This window comes from Sapajus apella, unplaced genomic scaffold (genome assembly GCF_009761245.1).
Source record: "Sapajus apella isolate SASKATOON/1434 unplaced genomic scaffold, GSC_monkey_1.0 scaffold93, whole genome shotgun sequence".
Taxonomy (NCBI): Eukaryota; Metazoa; Chordata; class Mammalia; order Primates; family Cebidae; genus Sapajus; species Sapajus apella.
In genome coordinates, this window is record NW_022437033.1 from 6,685,084 (window position 1) to 6,708,655 (window position 23,572).

At 38.5% G+C, this 23,572-nt stretch overlaps 1 protein-coding gene and 1 long non-coding RNA gene across 15 annotated transcripts in view; one reads left to right on the forward strand and one right to left on the reverse strand.

Moving 5' to 3' along the window:
- Nucleotides 1–1,635: 1,635 nt before the first annotated feature.
- On the reverse strand, nucleotides 1,636–3,964 carry LOC116535245. The gene is made up of 3 exons (XR_004262119.1): nucleotides 3,791–3,964; nucleotides 3,466–3,569; nucleotides 1,636–3,181 (listed from the first exon to the last, which is right to left on the reverse strand). It is a non-coding gene; the product is annotated as an uncharacterized LOC116535245 (long non-coding RNA).
- A 109-nt stretch (nucleotides 3,965–4,073) lies between these two features.
- Nucleotides 4,074–23,572, forward strand: part of FMR1 (FMRP translational regulator 1) — a 38,822-nt gene continuing 19,323 nt past the window's right edge. For 4 of the 14 annotated variants that reach the window (XM_032256114.1, XM_032256117.1, XM_032256120.1 and 1 more), the window contains exons 1-9: nucleotides 4,269–4,348; nucleotides 9,824–9,925; nucleotides 13,340–13,413; nucleotides 13,890–13,942; nucleotides 17,881–17,974; nucleotides 20,508–20,579; nucleotides 20,841–20,989; nucleotides 22,069–22,162; nucleotides 22,249–22,365. In XM_032256114.1, the coding sequence (XP_032112005.1) occupies nucleotides 9,832–9,925; nucleotides 13,340–13,413; nucleotides 13,890–13,942; nucleotides 17,881–17,974; nucleotides 20,508–20,579; nucleotides 20,841–20,989; nucleotides 22,069–22,162; nucleotides 22,249–22,365 (747 nt within the window). In that variant the 5' untranslated portion in view covers nucleotides 4,269–4,348; nucleotides 9,824–9,831. Of the gene's footprint in view, nucleotides 4,349–9,823; nucleotides 10,241–13,339; nucleotides 13,414–13,889; nucleotides 13,943–17,880; nucleotides 17,975–20,507; nucleotides 20,580–20,840; nucleotides 20,990–22,068; nucleotides 22,163–22,248; nucleotides 22,366–23,572 lie in introns of those variants that run through there. The other 10 variants (XM_032256113.1, XM_032256116.1, XR_004262139.1 and 7 more) reach the window with 9 other exon arrangements.

Genomic DNA, 23,572 nt, shown 5'->3' on the forward strand with positions numbered 1-23,572 from the left:
ACAAAGAGTGAGTAATAATGCATCAAAATGTACCATACAAAGGCAAGATGTTAGTAATAGGAGAAACTGTACAGGAGGAAGGGAGATTAGGTAGTACATGCATTATGGCAACAACCTCTTCGCTGGTCTCCCTGCAGTCACTGTTGTCCCCTCTCTGACATTTCTCAACATTTAAGACAGAATGACCCTGTTCAGGTGTCAATCAAGTCACTCTGCCACTCAGAATCCTCCAGTGGCTCCCTATCTGCTTAATTTTTCCATAAATCTAAAAGTGTTCTAAAAAATAAAGCCAACTAATTTTTTTCTAATATCTCATTCAAATGAGAGGTCACAGTCAAGTGAAATTGTCAGATAAAGTGTCAAGAAAGAAGTGTGACTTTAGCTGGATCCTGAAGAGTACATAAGATTTTTAGAGTTGGAAAGGGCAGAAGGCCTTTCAGCTGGGATTGAGGCATGAAAAAGACTCTAGAGGGCTCAAGTTGCGAAGGAGCAGGAAATAGCAGAGAATAAATCAATGCAAAGACAACAGGCAGCAATTTAATGGAAACCAGGGGCCAAGGCAGGGCTAGAAACACTGAAGCATCATTGCAATATCAGATAAATATAGGCATGACAGCTGACTCAACCTTGGCCGGGTCCTCAACACATATCCGTTCATTCATGTAATATTCAGTAAACATTCACTATGTTCCAGACACTGTGGTAGGCACTGGGGACAAGCAGTAAATTAAACAAATGGAAATCTTTGTTCTCACTGAGCTTACACTCTAGTGAGGGGAGACAGACAGAACCTGCCTGGTATTTTCAAGAAACAACAAAGAAAATACTATGGCTGAAATGAGAAACAATGGTCTTTTCAACAAATGGTCCTGGAATAACTGAAAAATTAATCTAGACACAGACCTTATATCTTTTGCAAAAAAATTTACTCAAAATGGATTATAGACCTAAATGCAAAGCACAAAATTGTAAAATTTCTGGAAGAAAACATAGGAGAAAGTCTAGGGGAACTAGATTTCATTCACTGGAATGACGTGAAGGGGGAAAGTAAAAGGTGAGATAGAGGAGATAATAGAAGTCAGAGTATATAGGGCATGGAAGCCAGAATAAATAACGAATGTGGCTTTTACTCTGAGAGATATAGGGAGTCACTGGGGGATTCTGAGTGGCAGAGTGACTTGATTGATACCTGAACAAGGGCATTCTGTTTTCTGTGCTGAGAACTGTCAGAGAGGGGACAATAGTGACTGCAAGGAGACCAGTGAAGAAATTGTTGCCACAGTGCAGGTAAGAGAGAATGGAAGCTTGGACTATGGGTTGTAGCTGAGCAAACGATGAGAAGCAGATTCTGGATTCTGCAATGATTTGCTGATGGATTTGATGTGTGGAAGCAGGTGAAAATGTCTCAGTTTTAGGCTTGAGCAATGAACTAGAAGGCAAGAGTTGTCTGTAAAAGGAGAGAGGGAGAAAGAGAGAAGGCGGGGGAGAGAGGATTTTGGAAGAGCAGGCTCATGATCAGGCCTGAGCCCAGCGTCTGAGTTCAGGTAAGCTATCTTGAAAGGAGAAATATCAAAAGCTAGAGGTCAGAGTGAGGCTGAGACTCAGAGTCAACTGGGCAAGACTAAGTTGCAGTATGTACTGGCAGTGAGGAAACTATTTATTTATTCCTTCATTGAACATACCTTGAAATCAACCACTTTTAATGTGCCAGCGACACAAGGATAGAAAAGATATTTGCCCTGTCTGGGAGGTACTAATAATCCAATAAGGAAAACAAAAATATAAATAAATTATTCTGGTATACTAACCATCAATAGTAGAGGTATTCAACATTTGTTGAGTCCCTGCTACATGCCAAGCAGTGTAATGAGGAGGCAGGAGGTATGCACAAAGTTCTACAAGAGCACAAGATAAGTTCTGGTAAAGGTTTGTAAAGACATTCCCAAGGGTTTTCACCACAGTATGACTTCAGGGAGTTGGCAGCAACCTAGATGCCGGATCAGTAGGGATATGTATGAATAAAATCTATAGAATACTCAGTAGCAAACTAGGTGTACACACAGCAATGTGGGTATAGCTCAAAAACATAGTGTTGAGTAAAACAGTGGGAAATAGAGATTTACAGTCCAATACCACCTCTGTAAATGCAAGAGGCATAAACAAAACATTATCTGTCTTAAATTATCAAGGATCTATATTGCAGTTTGTGTCTGGAAGAATGAGAGTGGGAATTGAGAAAGATGAGGAAAAAAATCATATAAACAATATAAAATAATATAAAACAAGGACCTTGTAGGGACTGATATGACAATGTGCTGAAAATGGAGGAGCAAAGTTAACTTTCTGTATCTGAAATAAAATAACTAGCTAATAGGAATCCAGCTGAAAACCTTAAGGGGCAGGGCCTCTATGGGGCTCAGGAAGGATGTGTAGAGACATGAAAGGATGAAAGTGCATCACAGGTTCAGGAACAGCACAGGATGAGTGTGGCTTGCAATAAAGATAGTTGTGAAGAGTTGACCTATTTTTAAGCCCTGGGTAAATTGAACAACACCTTACACGTGGAGAGGTATAATTATTCTAATCAATGTGCCGCCTTTTACTATAATACATTGGAATTACAGCTAATGCTCTGCTCCCATTCAACCTATGATGAGATTCTCTTTCAGCCCTATTGAAGTCTTGGTCTCAAGTGACTACTCCAAAGACGGTAGTCCAAATAGGTCTTTCCTGTTTACTATGGCCTTGAGGAATGTGGCCCTAAATCCACTGCTTTAAAGCTGGCATTCCACCAGCACCAACATCTTCTCATTCTGGGGCACCTGCCTGGGGCAGGTCATCCTGCCTCTGCCAACTCAGTGCTACAGTTAACTCCCACCTGCCATATTCCAGCTGGAATCATTTCTGATTCTCCACCCCAGACTGGGTCATGTTATGTCATCATGGATGCACCTATTCTTCGTAGCCCTTATCACAGCTGCAACTCCTCATTTACTTGCCAGCATAATTTATGTCCATCTACTTCGCTAGGTTCCAAGTTCAATGCTGGCACTCTTTTCTTTTTTCTGTTTTACTCACCAATTTCTCGCTAGCACTTAGCACAGTGCCTGGCACATGATAGGTGCTCCATAAACTTCTCAGTTGGATACCAGCATCCCTAAGGAAACATCGATCAACGCAGCTATAAGCACGGTGCAGAAACAGGAATAAGAAAAAGTTGGGCTTTGTTTTAGAGTAGAAGGTAAAGGGTTGCAAGGAGGTGCATCGGTCCCCGTAGACAGGACCCATGACTGCCACACACATGCTCACCCCGACATAGGGTGCGCATACAGCAGGGGCAGAAACGAACTTTAAAGACATTAAGAAGTGCTTAACACAATTTTTTAGTGTGTCAAGTGAAAGTATGAAAATAAACTGAGGAAAGGCAAGTACGTGGGTCAAAGCTGGGTGTGAGGAAAGGCTAACATTTTGAGGTCCTGACTCAATACATTGTCCCTGAAAAGGCCCAGGATGTCTCCACAGGAAAGCCCAAAATCTGGTGAGAGAGGGCGTGACTCTTCACCCCCTGCCTCTATGGGTCTCGAAAGCCAAGGTCATCCTGGTTGCCACTGTTCCTAGTTCAAAGTCTTCTTCAATCTACTCCTTCACCCTCATTCTCGCCTTCCACTCCACCTCCCGCTCAATCAGGCTCTGCGCACTTTGAATCAAACCAAACCAGACATGCCCCCGGAATCCTAGCGAGGCCAATGGATAACCGGATGCAGTTGATTTCACACGACACGGCATGCACCTCTGCAGAAATGGGAGTTCTGACCCTCGCGAGGCGGTGCGACCTGTCACCGCCCTTCAGCCTTCCCGCCCTCCGCCGGGCCCGCGCACGCCCGGCCCGCGCATCTGACGTTCGACCCGGCACTCCGGCCCGTTCCCAGCAACGCGCATGCGCGCGCTCTCTGGCCACTGGAAGCGAGAGGGCGGGGCCGAGGGGCTGAGCCCGCGGGGGGAGGGAACAGCGTCGATCACGTGACGCAGTTTCAGTGTTTACACGCTCAGAGGGCCGAGGGTTCGGCCTCAGTCAGGCGCTCGGCTCCGTTTCGGTTTCACTTCCGGTGGAGGGCCCGGCGGGCCGACGGCGAGCGCGGGCGGCGGCGGTGACGGAGGCGCCGCTGCCAGGGGGCGTGCGGCAGCGCGGCGGCGGCGGCGGCGGCGGCGGCGGCGGCGGCGGCGGCGGCTGGGCCTCGAGCGCCCGCAGCCCACCTCTCGGGGGCGGGCTCCCGGCGCGAGCAGGGCTGAAGAGAAGATGGAGGAGCTGGTGGTGGAAGTGCGGGGCTCCAATGGCGCTTTCTACAAGGTACTTGGCTCCAGGGCAGGCCCCATCTTCGCCCTTCCTTCCCTCCTTTTTCTTCTTGGCGTTGGCGGGAGGCAGGCCCGGGGCCCTCTACCCCAGCGCCGCGCCTGGGTGCCAGGGCACGCTCGGCGGGATGTTGATTCGGAGGGAAGGACTGGACTTGGGGCCTGTAGAAAGCCCCTCGAGCCCCGCTCCGACTCCGAGAGGCCCTAGCGCCTAACGGGATGAGAGACGAACGCGGACAGGGTTCCCTTGCGGCGCTGAGCCCCGTCGGGGTGAGCTGGGGATGGGCTAGGGCCGGCGGCAGGTACAGGAGCCGGGGCGGGAAGGGCCGAAATCCGCGCTAAGTGACGGCGACGGCTTCTTCCTTCTTTCCTAAATATCTTCTCCCAGCGGGATCCGGGCCTGACGTGTGGGTAGTTGTGGAGGAGCGGGGGGCGCTTCAGCCGGGCCGCCTCCTGCAGCGCCAAGAGGGTTTCAGGTCTCCTTTGGCTTCTCTTTTCCGGTCCAGCATTGGGACTTCGGAGAGCTCCCCTGCTCTGGGCGAGGGCTGTGAAGAAAGAGTAGTAAGAAGCGGTAGTCGGCACCAAATCACAATGGCAACTGATTTTTAGTGGCTTCTCTTTGTGGATTTCGGAGGAGATTTTAGATCCAAAAGTTTCAGGAAGACCCTAACATGCCTCAGCAATGCATTGAAGACGTTGATCATCGTGAATATTCGCGCCCCCCCTTTTGTTAAACGGGGTAAATTCAGGAATGCACACGCTTCAGCGTCTAAAACCATTGGCAACTCTGTTACTTCAAAATTTTGTGTGTGTGTGTGTGTGTGTGTGTGTTTAAGTTTCCAGAGACCTAAATATATGCCATGGAACTTCAGGAAATTAACAGAGAGTATATTACTAGGGCATTTTTTAAACTGATCGAAAATATTTTTGTGCCCTTAAGAACTTGACCATATTTCCTTTGAATTTGTGGTGTGGCAGTGGACTGAATTGTTGAGGCTTAGGGATCCATGGGTTTACTGTGCTTTTTAAAGTTACACCATTGCAGATCGACTAACACCTTTCATTTTTAAATGGAAGATTTACAAATTTGATGTAGCAGGAGTGCGTTTGTTGGTATGTAGTTGCTGTAGATCTACTAATCTATAATTCTCATTTCCTCTTGAATGTCTATGATCTCTGTAAATAATATCCCACCTTACTACAGTATTTTGGCAATAGAAGGTGCACGTGGAAGAAAGCATGGAAAATAGCTATTACCATTGTCCAACACAATTCTTAAATTTATTATGGAATGACTTGAATGTTTCAAACATGACAAGTTTGGCTAGGAAAATAAACAATTTGACTTTAATATATTCTGGGTTTACCAATTTTATGAAGACTTTTGGAGATCAGTATATTTCATAAATGAGTAAAGTATGTAAAATGTTCCATACTTTGAGCGCAAAGATAAAACCTTTCGCTGTAAAAGGAGGCACAAAGTAACCCCACGTTTATGTTCTTAACAGTCTCACGAATATGCAATTTTTTCAGTTGACTCTGCAGTCAAAATTTTTATTGCATTGACTTTATTGATCCATAATTTTTTCTGGTGAGTTTGCATAGGATCGTTCAGGGTCCTAGATTAGTGGGTTTGGTCACTAGATTTCTGCCACTAATAACTCTGTATATACATATATATATGTATGAGTAAGGGCTTAATGGGTAAGTAGGATTCTGATTGATCTGTGATATCAGCTTAGGTTGGATGCCACTAAACTTTGCTTACCACAGAGGGCAAGTAGCACATTCTGGCCTTGAAGCACTTATTGTTCTCTTCCAGCCACTTAGGATTTGCTCCAGTGATTTTGCTTGCAAACTGACTGGAATATAAGAAATGCCTTCTATTTTTGCTATTAATTGCCCCCTTTTGGGGTTTTCTTTTCTAACAAAGTTGTTTAACTTGAAGGTAAATGAAGAATAGATTGGTTACCCCTTAGTTCCCTGAGGAGAAATGTAGTACTTGAACAAGTGTGTGTCAGAGAAATTGCTGTTATGTTTATTTAATTAAGTTTAATTTCTTAGAAAATGTCAAATGGTCTGCACTGATGGAAAAATGGTTTCTGTAACAAAAAGCTCAAAGTTTTTATATGACTTATAATATTACTGTGAGTTATAAAAGTAAAGCAAAAGTACACTGAGTTGCTTGTCCAGTGGGATGGACAGGAAAGATGTGAAATAAAAACCAATTAAAAATGAACTTCTATGGAGAAGTCTTACATTTATGGAAAAAGAAATAGGAACCTTGTTCAAATTGATAGAAAAGCTTTAAAAACTAAACAAATCAAACAACTTAGGTATAATTGAATTCAGACTTTGATTTGCTTAACATAACCACCATATTTCCAAGGACAGCTCTCTTTTTCTGGTGTTTCTTCTTGAAAACTTAAGTTAGATTTAGTAATCACCAGAGCCACTACTTTTAAGCTTAGGTATTTGACTTAGAAAAAGTTGGACACGTGTACCACTTACAGTGCCCTGCGGGTGCTATGTAAGATATGAAGACACTTTGACTTAGACTTCATGAAATCTTTACAAAGTATTTTCTAAATGAGTAATGATGAAATAAAGCCTTTATTCTAGGGGCATGTGCCCCACATAATTTGTTTTCTTTGGACTAGAAGTTTTGATGTGTTGAGAATGGTAATGAATTAACTCCATTTTAAATGTAGAATGCATATCATTCCAATATGAATGCCCTAATAAATCCTAAGATTTGTAGGTTTTGGTAAAATTGCTAAAGATGGATACCTCACATATCGAAGACATAAGAACCCTTTTTGTTTCTGAAAATACAGCCTCTAATTTCTGATTCCTTATTGTCATATGGTATAATTGTGCTACATTGTAATTTTGTTGTTAGATTATACTTTATTTTTTCAGTATTTACAGACAGACTTTAATTTGGTGAGCAGTAGTATGGCAGCTAGCAGCTAAATATGATAAAGTGTACAATCAAAAGAAAATTTTTAATGAAGGTATTAGTGGTCTAACATGTCATTTCAGATGCTAAGTGAAATGTAGTAAAATCAGTTTTACTATAAATAAACTTGTATAAGGCTTATAAGTTTATAAAAGAACTTGCATAAAGTGTAAATAAACTTGCAACATGTTTTCTCTGAAGTTTCTTGAGCTAGCTTTGCATAAAGGTGTTATTCTGTACTTCGAGGAAGTGAATTATTTGGGTCAACCACATTTATTGTTTCCTTCCTAGAGTCTAATTACTCTTTTTAGTTTTTAGGAGCTTCGTGGCTACATCATTTTCCCCTTTTTGACCTTTGTATTTTCTAACTCCATATCTAAGTATTCTGATAACCTCCAAATTATTAATTAGATGCAGAATTCAGTGGTATATTACTAGAGTTTCTGATTTCTGCCCACTGTAGGAATGTGCTTCCTGAGAAGATCAGGATCACGATTATAATAATATTTAACAGGGGATGAGTACTTTCTAGGTGCCAGGCACTGTCCTAAGTGCTTTACCTCTGATACTTTATTTGAGGTATTGTTATTATTCCCATTCTTTAAATGATGCACAGAGAGGTTAGGTAAGTGGCTTACTACCAAGTGTCAGGGGCATTAAGGGTCAGGATTCTGACTTCCTGAAATGATGAAATTTAGCTTGAAGAAATTGGTTTGATTTCCTGCTCAGTTTTCAATTTCACTGCGGTCTTTGATTGTATTTTGTGTTGTAATACTGCCTTCGCATCCTATAACTACAGTTAGAAGGTCATATTACTATTTTTTACTGTTAATAGAAAGCTGTCATGAAATAATTTAGTTTATGTGCCAGCCTTTTTCGTTGTTAACTCTTGACCCTTGACACTGTACTTCTTCATATGGATGCCTATTAAGGAACAATAAGGTTGGAAATCTTTGACCCGGCTAGGAAATTTGCCTTGTTATATTGGGAGCTCATAAAACTGAACTATTCAAAAATTAGAATACATACACACGAGGAAAATTAATAACTAATACTGTTTTCTTTGCACGTGTCTCTGTTGTCTTTTGGTCAGGGTGAAGCAGAATGTGTTTTTTTCATAATTTGTGGCAAATGCCTATATGAAGTCCTGGATATGTGGTATGGTTGGAAGGACTGTTGATGAGGTTTATTGTCCTTGTTTATTCTTTTATGTTGTTAGTGTCCCCATAAAAAGGGGACAAAATGATAACTTTATATATGAAGACTTTGGTTTGAATCATACTTTTATCACATTTTCCATGTCCCTGTCCTCTCTATCTCCTGCAGGTTTGGTTTTGTTTTGTTTAGCTTTCTGTCTTTCTGTCTTTGACCTTCCTCCCCTGCCCTCGCTCTTCTCTTCTCCTCTCCTCTCCTCTCCCTCCTCTCCTCTCCTCTCCTCTCCTCTTCCTTTTCCTTTTCCTTTTCCTTTTCCTTTCCTTTTTCCTTTCTTTTCCTTTCCCTGTCTTTTTTTTTTCTCTTTTCTTTTTTCTTTCTTTCTTCTTTTTTTTTTTTTAATAGAGTCTCACTCTGTTGCCCCAGGCTGGAATGCAGTGGCAGGATCTCAGCTCACTGCACCCTCCACCTCTCGGGTTCAAGCCAGTCTTGTGCTTCAGCCTTCCAGGTAGCTGAGATTACAGACATGTGCCACCACGCCCGGCTATTTTTTGTCTTTTTAGTAGAGATGGGGTTTCACCATGTTGGCCAGGCTGGTGTCAAGTTATCTGCCTGCCTCAGCTTCCCAAAGTGGTAGGATTATGGGCGTGAGCCTCCAGGCCCGGCCTCCTGCAGGGTTTCCTTAGGAGGGATATTTTACAATGCTGTTAAGTTTTTCCTAATGAAAATTATCATAGCACTACATGTTCTGTCTTCAGTAAGTGATAGAAGCTTACTGATAATGTAGTAGTTGTGTTCATTGGTGGTTGGGTGTACATTGAAACATTAATACACAATATCCTCTCCTGTGAGCAGTGGCTCCTGTTTGCAAGATACCTTACTAAGCTAAGGAATGTGAGGTGTGGTAGGGGAGAGTTTACCCAAATAGAGATGGACTTTCTTTGTTTCATCAGTCCCAATAATAGAATGTTTGAATGGATAGTTCTAGGCATTACATACTTTGGTAAATATGATTTTTTAAATTACCTCTTTGGCCCAGTTGCCAGTAAATTGGGGATTCCTTAATGATTTATTTTCTGTTTATTCACCCTGATGAAGGACCTGTATCTCTTTTAAACTGTACTTTATCACCTTTCTCAAACCCCAAAATTTTCGTCACATTTTTTTTTCTTCCAAGACTCTAAACAACCTTTTAGTATTGAGTATCTTTGTGGAAACATTCTTTTCTTTTTCTATCCCAATTTTTAAAGCTTTTTTAAAGTGTACTTTTGTTGTGATGTACATTTTTAAAATGGAAGAGCATTTATGATTCTGCATTTTTTGTAAAATATGACACTCTCTACTTTATCTCTTATTTAGTGCCACCCATGTGTGTAATTTCATTACCCACAACAACCTTAGGAGGCTGGTCGAGTTCCTTATTTGCAGATGAGGAATCTGAGGTCCAGAGATCACTTCTTGGTGAGAGTCTCACAGCTATTTTGTGTTAGAGCCAAGATTTTGAACCTAGATCTGATTTACAGCAAAACCATTATCTACTAAGTCCACTGACTCCAATAAGAGTCCTAGCTCTCACACAATACACTGTAATTCCCCTTGTGTGTTTATTCAAACTCATTCAATATGCTGCTTTTGGAAACCTCTCAGGAATCTTCTTAACTTGTCTTCTCTACAGACATCAGCTTTACCTGAAAGGTAGGGATCACAGCAAAATACAATTTTACAAGTTGGTGATTGCTGGAGTGATAGTGCTCTGGAGATGGCCAAAGAAGGAAGGTATGAGTGTGTCTGTGGGTGGGTGAGTGGTGGATAAGGGGAAGGACAGTGCCAAAAGGGGGACTATTGGAAAAACTATGATGAGAAACAGGAAGATGGAACCTTGTTGGAATGAAGATTTAGTGAAAGACCTTAGAATTCACAGGAGGTATTTGTCCTTCATGCGGGAGTAGACCAAAGGCAACCTATGAGTTTCTTTTATTCCACTTATTAAGGCAGCAACCAAAGGTTTTATATGCCTTCTGTATTCACTTAAAATGACTAGTTTTGAAACAGTCATGCAAACATCCATATACAGATAAGCCTGATTAACTCAGTCAGTGGCCCTGTTGAGCTATGATGATTAGTCAAACAATTTCTGACACTATGTCTGGAAATGCATTCAGAGTCTGCTAAAGCTTTTTTTTTTTTTTTTTTTTTTTTTTTTTCCCATAGCCACAGCACTTGCACATCTTCCTCCTTTGAGAGATTATTTGATTTCAGGAAATAAGCAAATGTTGCGAATAAGTATTAATCAACTGGGCAATAACTTTTAGGCAAAGAGGAAAAAAAATAGCAATGTAGTGATAAGGCTGATATTATAGTGCTGTGATTAGTCTGAAGACAGTCTCCAACATTTCTAAATGTTTTAAATCGATTCTGTCTACTACAGTAGCCCTTAAGTCATATGTGGCTATTGAGCACTTGACATGTGGCAAGAGTGAATGGGAGACTGATTTTAATTTCACTTAATTTTAATGTAAGTAGCCACACATGACGCATGGCTGCTGTGGTAGATAGCATAGTTTTATACAAGGGCAGGAGTCTTGGATAGACACTTGATTTTCTGAAAACATTTCTTTACCTCGCTGTAATAAGGTCCTAATAGCTGATTAAAAGACTTAACGTTTTTAGCATATAATATACAGTAAGGAGCTAATGTTAATTACTGCCAAGATGTATAAACATTATAAAACTTTAGACAGGGATGAACACAGAAGCAATCGCCCTTTGTAAATATGGGATCAGTTACTTCCTAAAAGGTGTCTTAATTTTAGTTAGTAATCTAATAGCACCCCAAAAAGCAAACGGTTAATTTGTGGGACAGGAGAGTCCTCTTTCCCATTCTCCATAATTTTTACAACTTATAGAAAAAAGAGCCTAAGAGTTACCAATTTCTGCAACTTAACTCAAAATCAGGCCTCTCTGTTGAAGTAATAGGGAAACAATCCCTTATGAAATCTAATAATTCTAAAATTCATTGGCATTATTAAGCTAGAGTTCTCAAAATATGCTGTAGAAAATATAGCTGAGTAAAAATAAGCAGGATCAAAATGATAAGAAAATGTTGATTTCTCCCCCAGCTCTAAGGATATATACCCATGCTTAACTTAAAAATAATTATTTAGCCACCTTGGGTATAGCACAACATGTGGATGCCGTTATAGTCCACCTTGATCTTGCAGGGAAACTTTCTTTTAGCATAGCTTGACTTATATTTATTTAAGCATTATTGGAGAAGTTTGGTATCTCTCTTTAAGTTGCTTCTGTATCAGTGTTCCCAGGGCCCTGTCTCAGCTTCCATAGTTTTTCTTAAGAGCAGCTAATTAATGCTTCACTCCATATGCTTTAATTTGATATTTTGGGAAGTTTCATTTTTTAAAAGAATCTTTATGTAAGGCCTTTAAAGACATATTTGTTTACCAAGACATCTGCATTGGAACATTTGTTTTTAAAAACATGTATTGGGCACCCACTATAAACCAGAAACTGCCATTTACTGAGGACACAGAAGTTAGAGAATGGTCTTAATCCAAACTAGTTATCATCTTACTATCTAATATAGAGATCAGACATTCAACGTCAGGAGGATTTACTACTGTGTTTTCTCCCAAGAGTTGTATACGTTTAGCGTTTATATTTAGGTCTTCAATGCATATTCATTGACTTTTTTGTATGCAGTATGAGGTAAAGGTTGAAACATGTTCTTTTTGTATGTGAATATCCACTTGTCCCAGCTTCATTTTTTGAAAACAGTATTCTTTCCCCCATTGAATTGTCTTGGCTTCTTTGTTGACAAAGGATTTATTATTTCTGCCACAACCCAGCTGTTTTTCAATATCTAAATCTTTATGCCTGCTGCCCCTTAGGCTTAGTGGAATGCCTCTCCATCCTCCTCTCTCTTTTGTTTAGCGAAGCCTTCCTTATGCTTTAAGGGGTCCGTAGGAACCTCACCTTCTTCAGTGTGTTTTCCTTTATCTTATCAACCTACTACGACCACCCACATGCATACATTTCCTTAAGGCTGGGATAGGAACCTCTTTGGCAATGAGCTATTTGATAACTACTCACTGAGTTCACACTAGGCACTCTGCAATATGACTGTAAGTGAAGTAAAACCTGACACCACCCTCAGGAAATTTACCATGAATGAGAAAATGGGCTATAATAATAGAGGGAGGTAAGTTTATTGTAGGAATAAGCATAGGATGCTATGAATATGCAGAGGACAGGAATTTAACTTGGACTTCTCAGTTCTCCCATTGAAGATGACATTTGAACTGAAATCTGAAAGACCAATAAGAAATAGCTATGTAAAAAGAGGGGGAAGGACAATAGGAAAGAAGGAAAGGAAAGAGGCCCAGAACAGAGTCAGGCAAAAGTAGTTTTTAGCATTGTTGGGTTACAAACTCTAAGGATATGAAAGATAAAGCTTGAAGAAGTGGTGGGGGTGGAGAGAACAGCTCCTGTACAACCTTTTACAGCCAGAGAAGGAGTTTGGCTATGGTCCTGCAGGTAGGGAGAAACCATTGAAGGGGAGAAACATACAGAAGAAATTTGAGTAAGAAGCTTAAATCTCCCCAGGCCCTTTTAAAATGAATTAAGATATAAAGCCTCTGAGTTTCCTTATGCTTTGTCCTATTCCTCTAATTGTCCGAAACAAAAGAAAAACCCTCTTTTTCTGTACCTATTAAAAGCTTAATTTTGTAAAATTCCAGCATGCAGATTAAAGAATTCTTGATAATTAGTTAGCTATTTTCTGTCTGTGTGTAGATTACTAGCAATTGTGTCATCAGATTTAAAAGATCAAAACCTCTGGACTTTATATATTTTTTCTAGAAGTGCCTGTGAGATTGAGAATTAAATTCAATTCTGGACCGTTTAGTGTTGTTTGCAGCATGTGGTTGTTAAAGGTTAGTATATTTGTGTGTGTATGGGTAGATAGATAGATAGATTTGAGGTTACATTTAATCATTGACTATTGGTATTCTAAGATTTTAAGAAGAAAAAGGTGGGTTACAACATATCTATACTGGTTAATATGTGACTCTGGAACAATTTTCTTAGTTTTCAGTACTTCTAGCTTAAAATATATGTCCAGCTTTGCACTCACCACCACATTGTAATTTTCAGTATACTTGTCTATTTTTTGAGATGTTGAACTCTGTAGAGCAGTTTTTTCTTGTTTAGTGTTTTAGCTATCTGTATCTCTAGGGTATAGCATATACAAGGTGGCAATATAGATGTGCTTAATGAATAAATGATCTTCAAAAACTGACCTTCATTTGAAGCTCCATTTTATTCATAAACACATAAAACGTTTGGTATCACTGTAAAATTAAAAAAAAAAAACTTTAAGCTCACAAGTTAATGTTTTTTTCTTACACAGGCATTTGTAAAGGATGTTCATGAAGATTCAATAACAGTTGCATTTGAAAACAAGTAAGTGTCTTGTTATATAATTTTAATGATGAGGTTCTTTAATATTTTATGCTAATTCTACTCTTCATTTTTTAAAAATTCAAGTCAAGTTTGAGTGCTTTTTAGGAATGGATCTTCATGTTACTGACTGAGAAGTTTCTGAACAACTCAGAATTAAACTAATGGAATGACTGTTTCTGCTAATGACCTAGAGGTCCTTTGTTGTATAATATTGATCCTTACATTTTAATTCCCTTGAATGTGAAGAAAGAAACCAGAGATCCTTGTGCATTAATAACTGAGAGGTTTTTTTGTTTGTTTTTTATTTTTAAAGATGGGGTTTTGCCATGATGGCCAGGCTGGTCTTGAACTTCTGACCTCAGGTGATCCACCCACCTTGGCCTCCCAAAGTGCTGAGATTACAGGCATGAGCGACCACGCCCGGCCAGTAACTGAGAGTTTGCATAGGATTATTTCTAAATTTTAAAAGGATAGTAATGAAGGGATTCATGAATATTGCCTAAAAAGTGTATGTGAGTTCTTTAACATTAAATCTAAAACTGATGGTTTTAGTTGTCTAGTATATTTTATCAGAAACAGTCGTATTTACCAATTATCTGATTTTTTTATGTTTTACTTATTCAGTAATAGCAGTAGCTGATCTTTTCTGCTCTCTTTCGCTAGATGAGGAAATAAAAATAGTTGTAGGCCTAGGAATATTAACTGTATGAAAGCATCAATAGTATAGATATTAACATTTTATTGGAGAAGACAGGTCTCCTGACTACATTTTTTGAATGCTAATAAGACCGTTTTCAGGGTAGCTGTTTAAGATTCTAAAGTACATATAAACTCCTTAGCCGAAGTGTAGATGTGGCTGTTATCTTAGGATTTTACTAAACTCTTACGGATGGTTAACAGTTACCATTTTTTGGCTCTTATATACCAAGAGAATTAACAGTATCAAAAGCAGGCTGCAAATCTATAGAGATAGAAAGTAGATTAGTGATTACTTAGTGCTGGGGCTTGTGGGAAGGCCATAGCTAAAGAGTTCAGGATTTTTTGTGTGACAATGAAAATGTTGTAAAATAGACTGGTAATTATTGCACATATCTCTAAACCATTGAATTCTACAAACCATTGAATTGTACATTTAAATTGATGAGTTATATGATATGTGGATTATGTCTGCCAAACGTAGTAGGTGACCCAGACATACTGAGCAATAAATACACACGTCTTGCTTCTAAATAATTTAAAACCAGGCCTGTGTTGCAGCGTCTAGAAAATAAATTTTGTAATTGAACTTAGCAGATTCTTTTGGCTAGCAACAGGACAAAGTGGTATCCTTAGATGCCTGAAACACATGTAGGGGAACAGAGATAAAAGGATTGAAAGTATCTAACCCTATTTCTGGCTCTGGACTAATAATCTCAGACGAGAATACAACATTGAATAATAGAATACCTTTCCCTGAACACATAAAGCCTAAAGTTTCAGAATTTGTCTTTTTGCTGTTTCACATATCCATGGTTATGAAATAACAAAATAGACAATGGTATCACACCAACAGAGAAATCTTTGATAACTTGGAGGGTATTTTTTTCTTATAGTTATACACTTTATCTACTTACATCACTAGGTAAACGCTGTTTCCCATAAAGGGACAGTTGTCTTTATTTGCTACTCTTTTAGTTTTTCCTGTAGTCTACAATCCAAAATATTAAGCAAACAGTCATATCCTCTGTGCATTTAAGAATTTGTCTGGTTTATAAATTGATTTATCAGATCACTTCTTTTTGGTTTTCAGTCAGATTTCTACCATAAACTTAAAATTATTCCATCTTTGGACCTTCTAATTATTTATTTCTTGTACCATATCTGCCTAAAAGTTTCTCTTCAATCTCTTTGTCATCCTGGGAGTTTGAAATAGATCATCGATTTTTCCTTGTGTTCATGGGATATGTTTGTGATACAACACTGGGTTTGAGCACATCAGTAGGATTTAATAGGTCCCTACCAAAGTCATCTCTTTGCCCTTCCTTGTGTGTTTCCTTTTTGGTTTTCTGTTAGAAATGAAACGAAAACAGTGTTTTGTAGAACACCAGATTGTATTTACCCTTTCTTTCCTTTCAATAATGAAGAAGCTCCTGTTACTAATACAGCTAGTGCTCGACTTACGACCACGATTGGTTCCGACAGACGGGTCGTAACACGATTTGGTCGTAAGTTGAGTAGGCTATATGCACGCGGAGATGGTAGTGCTGCTGGAAGCTGGTCCGCACTGTCGTACGCCCAGCTGGGCAACGTTTGCGCTGCCAGACGCGTAGCAGTCGTGGCTAGCGATTGTGGTCATAAAGTCGAATGGTCATAAGTTGCATAGGTCCTAAGTCTTTCAATACCTGTACCAAGATTGTTTTAGGTGCTTAGTTCTTACGTGCTTCCTAAACAATCCGTGAAGCATAAGGGTGTTTCCATTTTCACATTTTTGAATAAGGAATTTGAATTTTTAGCTGTATACACTTAAACTAATTATTTCTTCTTTGGAACCAAGAAGTTATATTACACATTATTATATGCTTTAAAATCAAATTTAGCAATGAACGTATAACATCTGTTAAGTGTTTATAATAACTCAGAGGAGGGTTCAGTTAATTTAGGCCCTAGTCAGACTTCCACAAATTCTGACTTACTGTTTGCCCTCTTATATAATAGCTCTTCTTTAAACAAAACTTGGTGCTTTTCTCAGTAGAATTTTACTAAGAAAGCCCTTTAGCAAAACATCGACATTACACATAGAATATATCTCAGTATTTACTGATGAAAACCACCAAAAAGAACCCAGATGTGGCTGCTTCAGAAGTTGAGTCCTCAGTGTTTTTGCAAAGTTTGTCTTTTAATATTGTGTGTGTGTGTGTGTGTGTGTGTGTGTGTGTGTGTGTGTGTGTGTATTTAAAGACAGGGTCTCACTCTGACCCAGGCTGAGTGTGCAGTGGCATGATCATGGCTCACTGTAACCTTGAACTCCTGAGTTCAACTATCCTTTCACCTCAACCTCCCAAGTAGCTGGGACTATAAGCCCATGCCGCCACACCTAATACTTTTTTAAATAATTTGTTGTGAAGATGAGGTCTTGCTTTGTGTTACCCAGGCTGCTCTTGAAGTCCTGGCCTGAAGCAGTACTCCCACTTCAGCCTCCCAGAGCTCTGGGATTATAGGCATGAGCCACCGCATCCTAATATTTTACATTTTTATGGATATAAAAAATAATTTGGTATCTTTCAAAGTTGTTTAATATCATTTTAAGTTTAAAAACATAGGCAACTTAAACTCCTATAGGCTGTCTCCATCAAGTTTCTGTGGTTTAGGAGAGCCCACCATCTCAGTGCATGCTGATAACGTCATACTGATCAGCAGCCAGCTACCCACAGCAAGAATTGACCACCTCGTGGGATCTAAAATTTAAAGGGGGAAAAGTGAGTTGTGAATTGCTAATGTGTTGACTGCCCCATGTTGCTTGGGAGTTAGAGGGCAGTTTTTGTGGTCCTCGGAATGTGGTTAAAATTCTACTGCAAGTGGAAGTATATTTATATTACTAACAATTACTGGCACTAATACTCAAATGTTGAAGGAAATTTCTGTTATGGTCTTATGTTTAAAGCTCTTAGAAGTTGAAATTACTGGAAAGAAGACTTGTTTTGAAAAATCATAATGTTGCTGTATTGTGTTTAGAGAAATACTCCAAATGGAAGTAGGCTGCTGTGTTGCATGCAGACTTTGCTGAAATGTTACTATATTGCCATTATGCCCTCCTCAGCAAAAACTGATCATTTTAAAGCTTTTGCTTCTTTAAACTAGAAAAAGAGGGTCACACTTAACCAAAAGTTGCTGGCAGAGTGATCATTGTTACAGTTAAACATGAAAAGCATGTTAATAATTTTATGTTTGCTTATTTACAGCTGGCAGCCTGAAAGGCAGATTCCGTTCCATGATGTCAGATTCCCACCTCCTGTAGGTTATAATAAAGATATAAATGAAAGTGATGAAGTTGAGGTGAGTTTTCCCTGCTATAAAGTCATTTAACACTGAAGAAGTGGGGTTATTTAATTTATCTGTGCTTTTTTTAATACCTTGTCTTTATCACTGTTTAAATTACTTTGAGAATTACAGTTGAAATGGACATGTGCATTTGACTAACTCATCTTATTAATAATTCAAAATGATACATGATGCTTACATTTGGCTATTTGAGCAGTACTGAGAGCATATATATGAAAGTCACTGCCTCAAGTTTCTTTGCCCACTAGTAATTCTTTTTCCTTCTCTCAATTTCTGAATCTTTGTTTGAATAATGTGTTGTTTGTTTACAACTGTGTCCCCATTGTAGGCAAAATTGATTATGAAAATTAATTTTACACAGGAAAGAAATCATGCTTTATTACAGAGTGGTATACTATAATTTATTTAAGTAGTAGTGAATCTTCTTGGTATATTTTTAAAAACCTACAAAATTGGTTTTATATTTAAGGCACTTACCTTGCCTCATATAGTTTGTGTGGTATCCTCTCTCCTTTGTATCCTTTCACATACTCCATTTTGAGCTTCTTCTCTTCTTTTTCCACAATAATAAGCATAATGCCTTACTATTAGCTAATAATAGTTGCTGTTTTATCAATATTTGTAGTATGAAGGATGTGGCTAACTAGACATTTGTGCAGGTAAGGCAGAGTGGTTCTAGGTCCTTCAATTCTTTCTTTTTTTTTTTTTTTTGAGATGGAGTCTCGCTCTGTCGCCCAGGCTGGAGTGCATTGTCACTATCTTGGTTCACTGCAACCTCTGGCTTCTGGGTTCTAGCAATTCTCCTGCCTCAGCCTCCCGAGTACCTGGGATTACAGGTTCCTGCCACCATGTCCAGCTAATTATTGTATTTTTAGTAGAGATGGGGGTTTCACCATCTTGGACAGGCTGGTCTTGAACTTCGGACTTCAGGTGATCACCCACCTTGACCTCCCAAAGTGCTGGGATTACAGGCATAAGCCACCACACCCAGCTGTTTCTTGAATTCTTATTTGCTGCACTAGGAAGTAAAGGTATAGCAAAACAGGACAGAGTCTTCTGCCTTTGATGAAATCACATTCCAGTGAGGATAGCTAATATGACAGATGTGAGTCTTAACAAAGGAAAAAAAAAAAAAGCGAGAGGATGAAAGGTGATATAGGGGCTATTTTAGAGGGTAGTCAGGGAAGGTCTCTCAATGTCCAGGCCTGTTTTTCTCTCTACAGTTTTAAAGTGGAAATAGGATAAAGTGTTATTTATTTTCCCAAAAATGTACCCAATCTCTACTAGGTGTAAGCAACTGGGCTTGGTTTTGCAAGGGATCTTAATAGGGAACAGAAACACTGTGTATGCTTAGCTGTCCACTTCCCAAAGACAGTATAAGCTCTCTGAAGGCAAGGCCCAGGTCTTTGGTCTATATTAGGAATACCCAGGATAGTGTTTGATGGAGGGATGAAAGGGACTTTTTCTCCCCAGCTTAGTCACTTGACAAATGGGGACCAATGAGATGCCATTGCTAGGATGACCTCACTGTATTACACACCGATTAGCTGAGGTAATTTCCCTGGCTGGAGTAGTTGAGAATGATGGAAGCAAGAGGGAAAGGTATGTTAAGTTGTACTCTGTCAGTGTATTGTATGATCATTAACTTTGGTTATAAAAGGGAGACAAGTTTGAGCTTTTACTTGCTTGTCAGCCTTATACTCTGTACGTTTCTGGGCCTCACCTCCTTAACCCCTTGTCCTCCCGGTTTTCTCTTTTCTGCTTCTGAGTATCTCAGTCTTTCTCTCCATGTATACTCTATTGTCTCTTTTCCTATTAACCTTGATTTGCTAGGGTCTTCACGAAATGTTCCATACTGTACATCTTAAGTGAACTTTGAAGTGGTCACCAAAGAGATCAGTTAGAAGAACTGATCCACAGTTCAGTGGATCAGAGCAGGAAGGTGATATCCAGAGGATTGCCAGCATGAAGTTGTTCTTTTTAGTGGAGTGGAAGCAGGAGACCAGAGAGTTACCAAGGATCTGTCCATTTAGTTCCCAGGAGATGTGAATGCTAGAGTGGTATCCTTAGTGGGCTGCACGTTCAGTGATCTTACTTACTTAGTGACCAAGCAACAAGACAGTAGGGCAGGGTCAGTAACTTTTAGTAAATTTTTCCTACTGGAATAAACAAAAATAAGCTTATGCATTTTTAGATACATTTTTGTAACTCACTAAGTACCCAAGGAAAGTGTGCGTATATTTATGAGCACCTATTTTCAGAGTACTAATTGTTGCTGACGTAGATCAGAAATATAGGAAAACTGATTTTTACAAGGAGCCTTAAAGCAGTCTCAGGTAGTTTCTGATTATGTATCTCTGCCTAGCTTGGGGTACATAGACAAGGGTACAATTTGGTTGAAGATACATGACATGTGATTTTAAAGACACCTAGGGGCATTTTAAGAAAAGTTCCTCAATATCTGATAATCCGTAGATTTCAAAATTATGTTAATCATGAAATATTCTGTGTTGTAATTTTTGTATAGGTTTATTCCAGAGCAAATGAAAAAGAGCCTTGCTGTTGGTGGTTAGCTAAAGTGAGGATGATAAAGGGTGAGGTAGGAAAATGCTTATTTAAATTTTTTTCTTATACTGTTTCCTTTTTTTAAACCCAGGTTCTACATTTCCATGTGGATTTCTATTTTGAAGTAATCTCTAGTTTTGAGACATTTTATTAGAATGTTTTCACTGTGTGTTCAGTATGTTTGAGTTGGTTATAAATTTTTTCCCATAGATAATTTATTTTAAAATAATTGAATAGGGAGAGCTTCTTGCTCTTTGAAAGCTGTGATTAGAAGTGATTTTTATTTATTTCTCAGTTTTATGTGATAGAATATGCAGCATGTGATGCAACTTACAATGAAATTGTCACAATTGAACGTCTAAGATCGGTTAATCCCAACAAACCTGCCACAAAAGATACTTTCCATAAGATCAAGCTGGATGTGCCGGAAGACTTACGACAAATGTAAGTTGATACACAAGAAATTCTGAGAACTTGGAACTGATACGCAATTAGTTTAAAAGCATATAAATTTTAAAATAGTAGAAATTGATTTTAAGTTTGGTGAACTTTGGCAAACATTGTTTGGTTTGCAAGAGCAATGGGGAAAAACTTATTTAGCTTTTCCTACTTATAGAATCAAGGCAGCCTTGCACTTGTTTAAACTTACTTGGCTGTATACATGGCTGATGTACATAATATACATTTGTTTTCTAAACTAACTTCATTCATGAATTCTAAGATTTAAAAACTGATCAAACATGATAATTCTGTCATAAGTCACACACTAAATTATAGACTAAAAGATTTTTCTCCTTTACCTAAAATGTTCTCAGATAAATGTGTAATAACTAGAGCCAAAGAAGCTTTAAAAAGTCATCTCATCTTACAATCCATGATCTGGAATAATGCTTAAAGACAATAGAAGAGATTCTTTTTTTTACAGATTTTATCAAGTGAATACAATACATTTGATTTGGACATGTTGCACCTCAGATGAACATTAAATTGCAGTTGAGAATACATAGAAATCTTCCCTTTTGATTCTAGAGATTGTGTATAAATTTTTGTGCCTTCTCATTCATACACATTTCCTTCTCTTCCTCAGATTGGTTAGCAGTTTCCTACCCCATTTTCCATGATGTGCTTATTTCATATTGCATGCCTGTATCAAAACATCTCATATGCCCCATAAATACATATAAATACTACTACATGCCCACAAAACTAAAAATTTAAAAAAAGAAAAAAGGAAAAAAGAAACAGGCCTGCTACAAGAAAAAAAGAAAGAAATCAGATACAATGTAGTAGCTGTCTCCAAAAGCTTTCAACAGTTGACTTAAGAAAACTGCTGACTTACATGTAACTGAAATCAGGAAACCTGTAGTGTAAAGTGGTTCCCGAACATGTCTCCTAAGCTGTATTTCAGAGATGTACGGAAAAGGTGCTAAACTTCTAAATGGATATAGCATATTTTGCATAAATCAAATTTAATATGAATCCATGTTGGTAATTATTCATCTTAATTTTTTTTTAATTTCTAGGTGTGCTAAAGAGTCGGCTCACAAGGACTTTAAAAAGGCAGTTGGTGCCTTTTCTGTAACTTATGATCCAGAAAGTTATCAGCTTGTCATTTTGGTGAGCATTTTCGAGTTGTTTATTTTTGGTTTATTTCATCTGGGGCAATTGCCTTGATAATAATGTTGTTCATTTAAATCATTTAGTCCATCAGTGAAGTCACCTCAAAGCGAGCACATATGCTGATTGACATGCACTTTCGGAGTCTGCGCACTAAGTTGTCTCTGATACTGAGAAATGAAGAAGCTAGTAAGCAGCTGGAGGTATGTCACTTTCCCTAGCACTGCTTATAAAGCTACTAGAAATGATAACTCTATTGTTCCAAAACTTGAATATGGGCCGCTTGTCATTTATTTACTACTTCCTAGCAATTCCTTAGATTCTGTAGTTGGAAAATAGTACAAAGCATAACCATACTAAAATTTCCATGCCTAAGGTTTCAGAATTAAGCAGCAGTTCATGTATATCAAGGGACTTCTGGTCTTTTCACTTTTACTAAAAGTTTATCAAAGCTACTAATAAAATGAGGCAATGCATCTTCCATATAACATAATTAATGTACTAGAGAATATTTAAGTATCTAATCATATTCCTTTCATTATGTAGGTTTATCTTTGTTCAAAAGGGTATAGAACTTCTTCCTTCTAATTGATTGTCATTCTTTAAAACTTCTGTCTTCAGATTCCCGCCAGAGGCTATTTCCCTAACTTACTATTTCGTCTCTTAAGGTGCATTTTATCTACTTTTATTAATCCTCCAATAATTTTCATCACCATACATTTATTTTCATTGATAACTATCTAGTACATCCATCTATTCCTATAGAAACTAAGTGGATCTTAGATGAACATGCCAGCTCTATTCTATTACTGTCAAATTCCAGAGTTCCTCATCATTATTCATTTCGTTAGAAGGAAAACACCACACATTTGAAATAGTAAAGAAGAAAAGGAGTTCCATACTGCATTTTAAGAGAAAAGGTAGTGAAGTCTCTGTTCTTGTAAAACCCTGTGGAATTTGCCACCTGCCAACTTGATGTATGGTGCTGAACTCTTAGCAGAAGGAGAAAAGTTTAATCTCTTTTGCTACTTTGTTTTTTCTTAAGGCCATGGAGGTCTGTTTAATTCTTTAATTTTTGCCCTCATTCTTTCTAAGATGTCTCTGTGTTCACAATTTTGTGGTTTCTTTAGTGATTCTCTTGTAACTTTTAGCCCAGAGCTGCCTCCTTACTTTCATTGTATTATGAAAATATACTCCACGTGTGTACAAATTATTCTTAAATGATCTTTTATCATACTTTTGGCTAACCGTTTATCAGTGAATTATCAATGAAAAACAATGAACCAGATTAATGAACCAGAACTCAAAAAACATGACTTCTTGAAAAGTCCTAGAATTATTTTGTACATTTTATTATTCTAGTCTAAAACAAATGGATATTGCACTTTTAAAATTAGTTATAATAGCTAT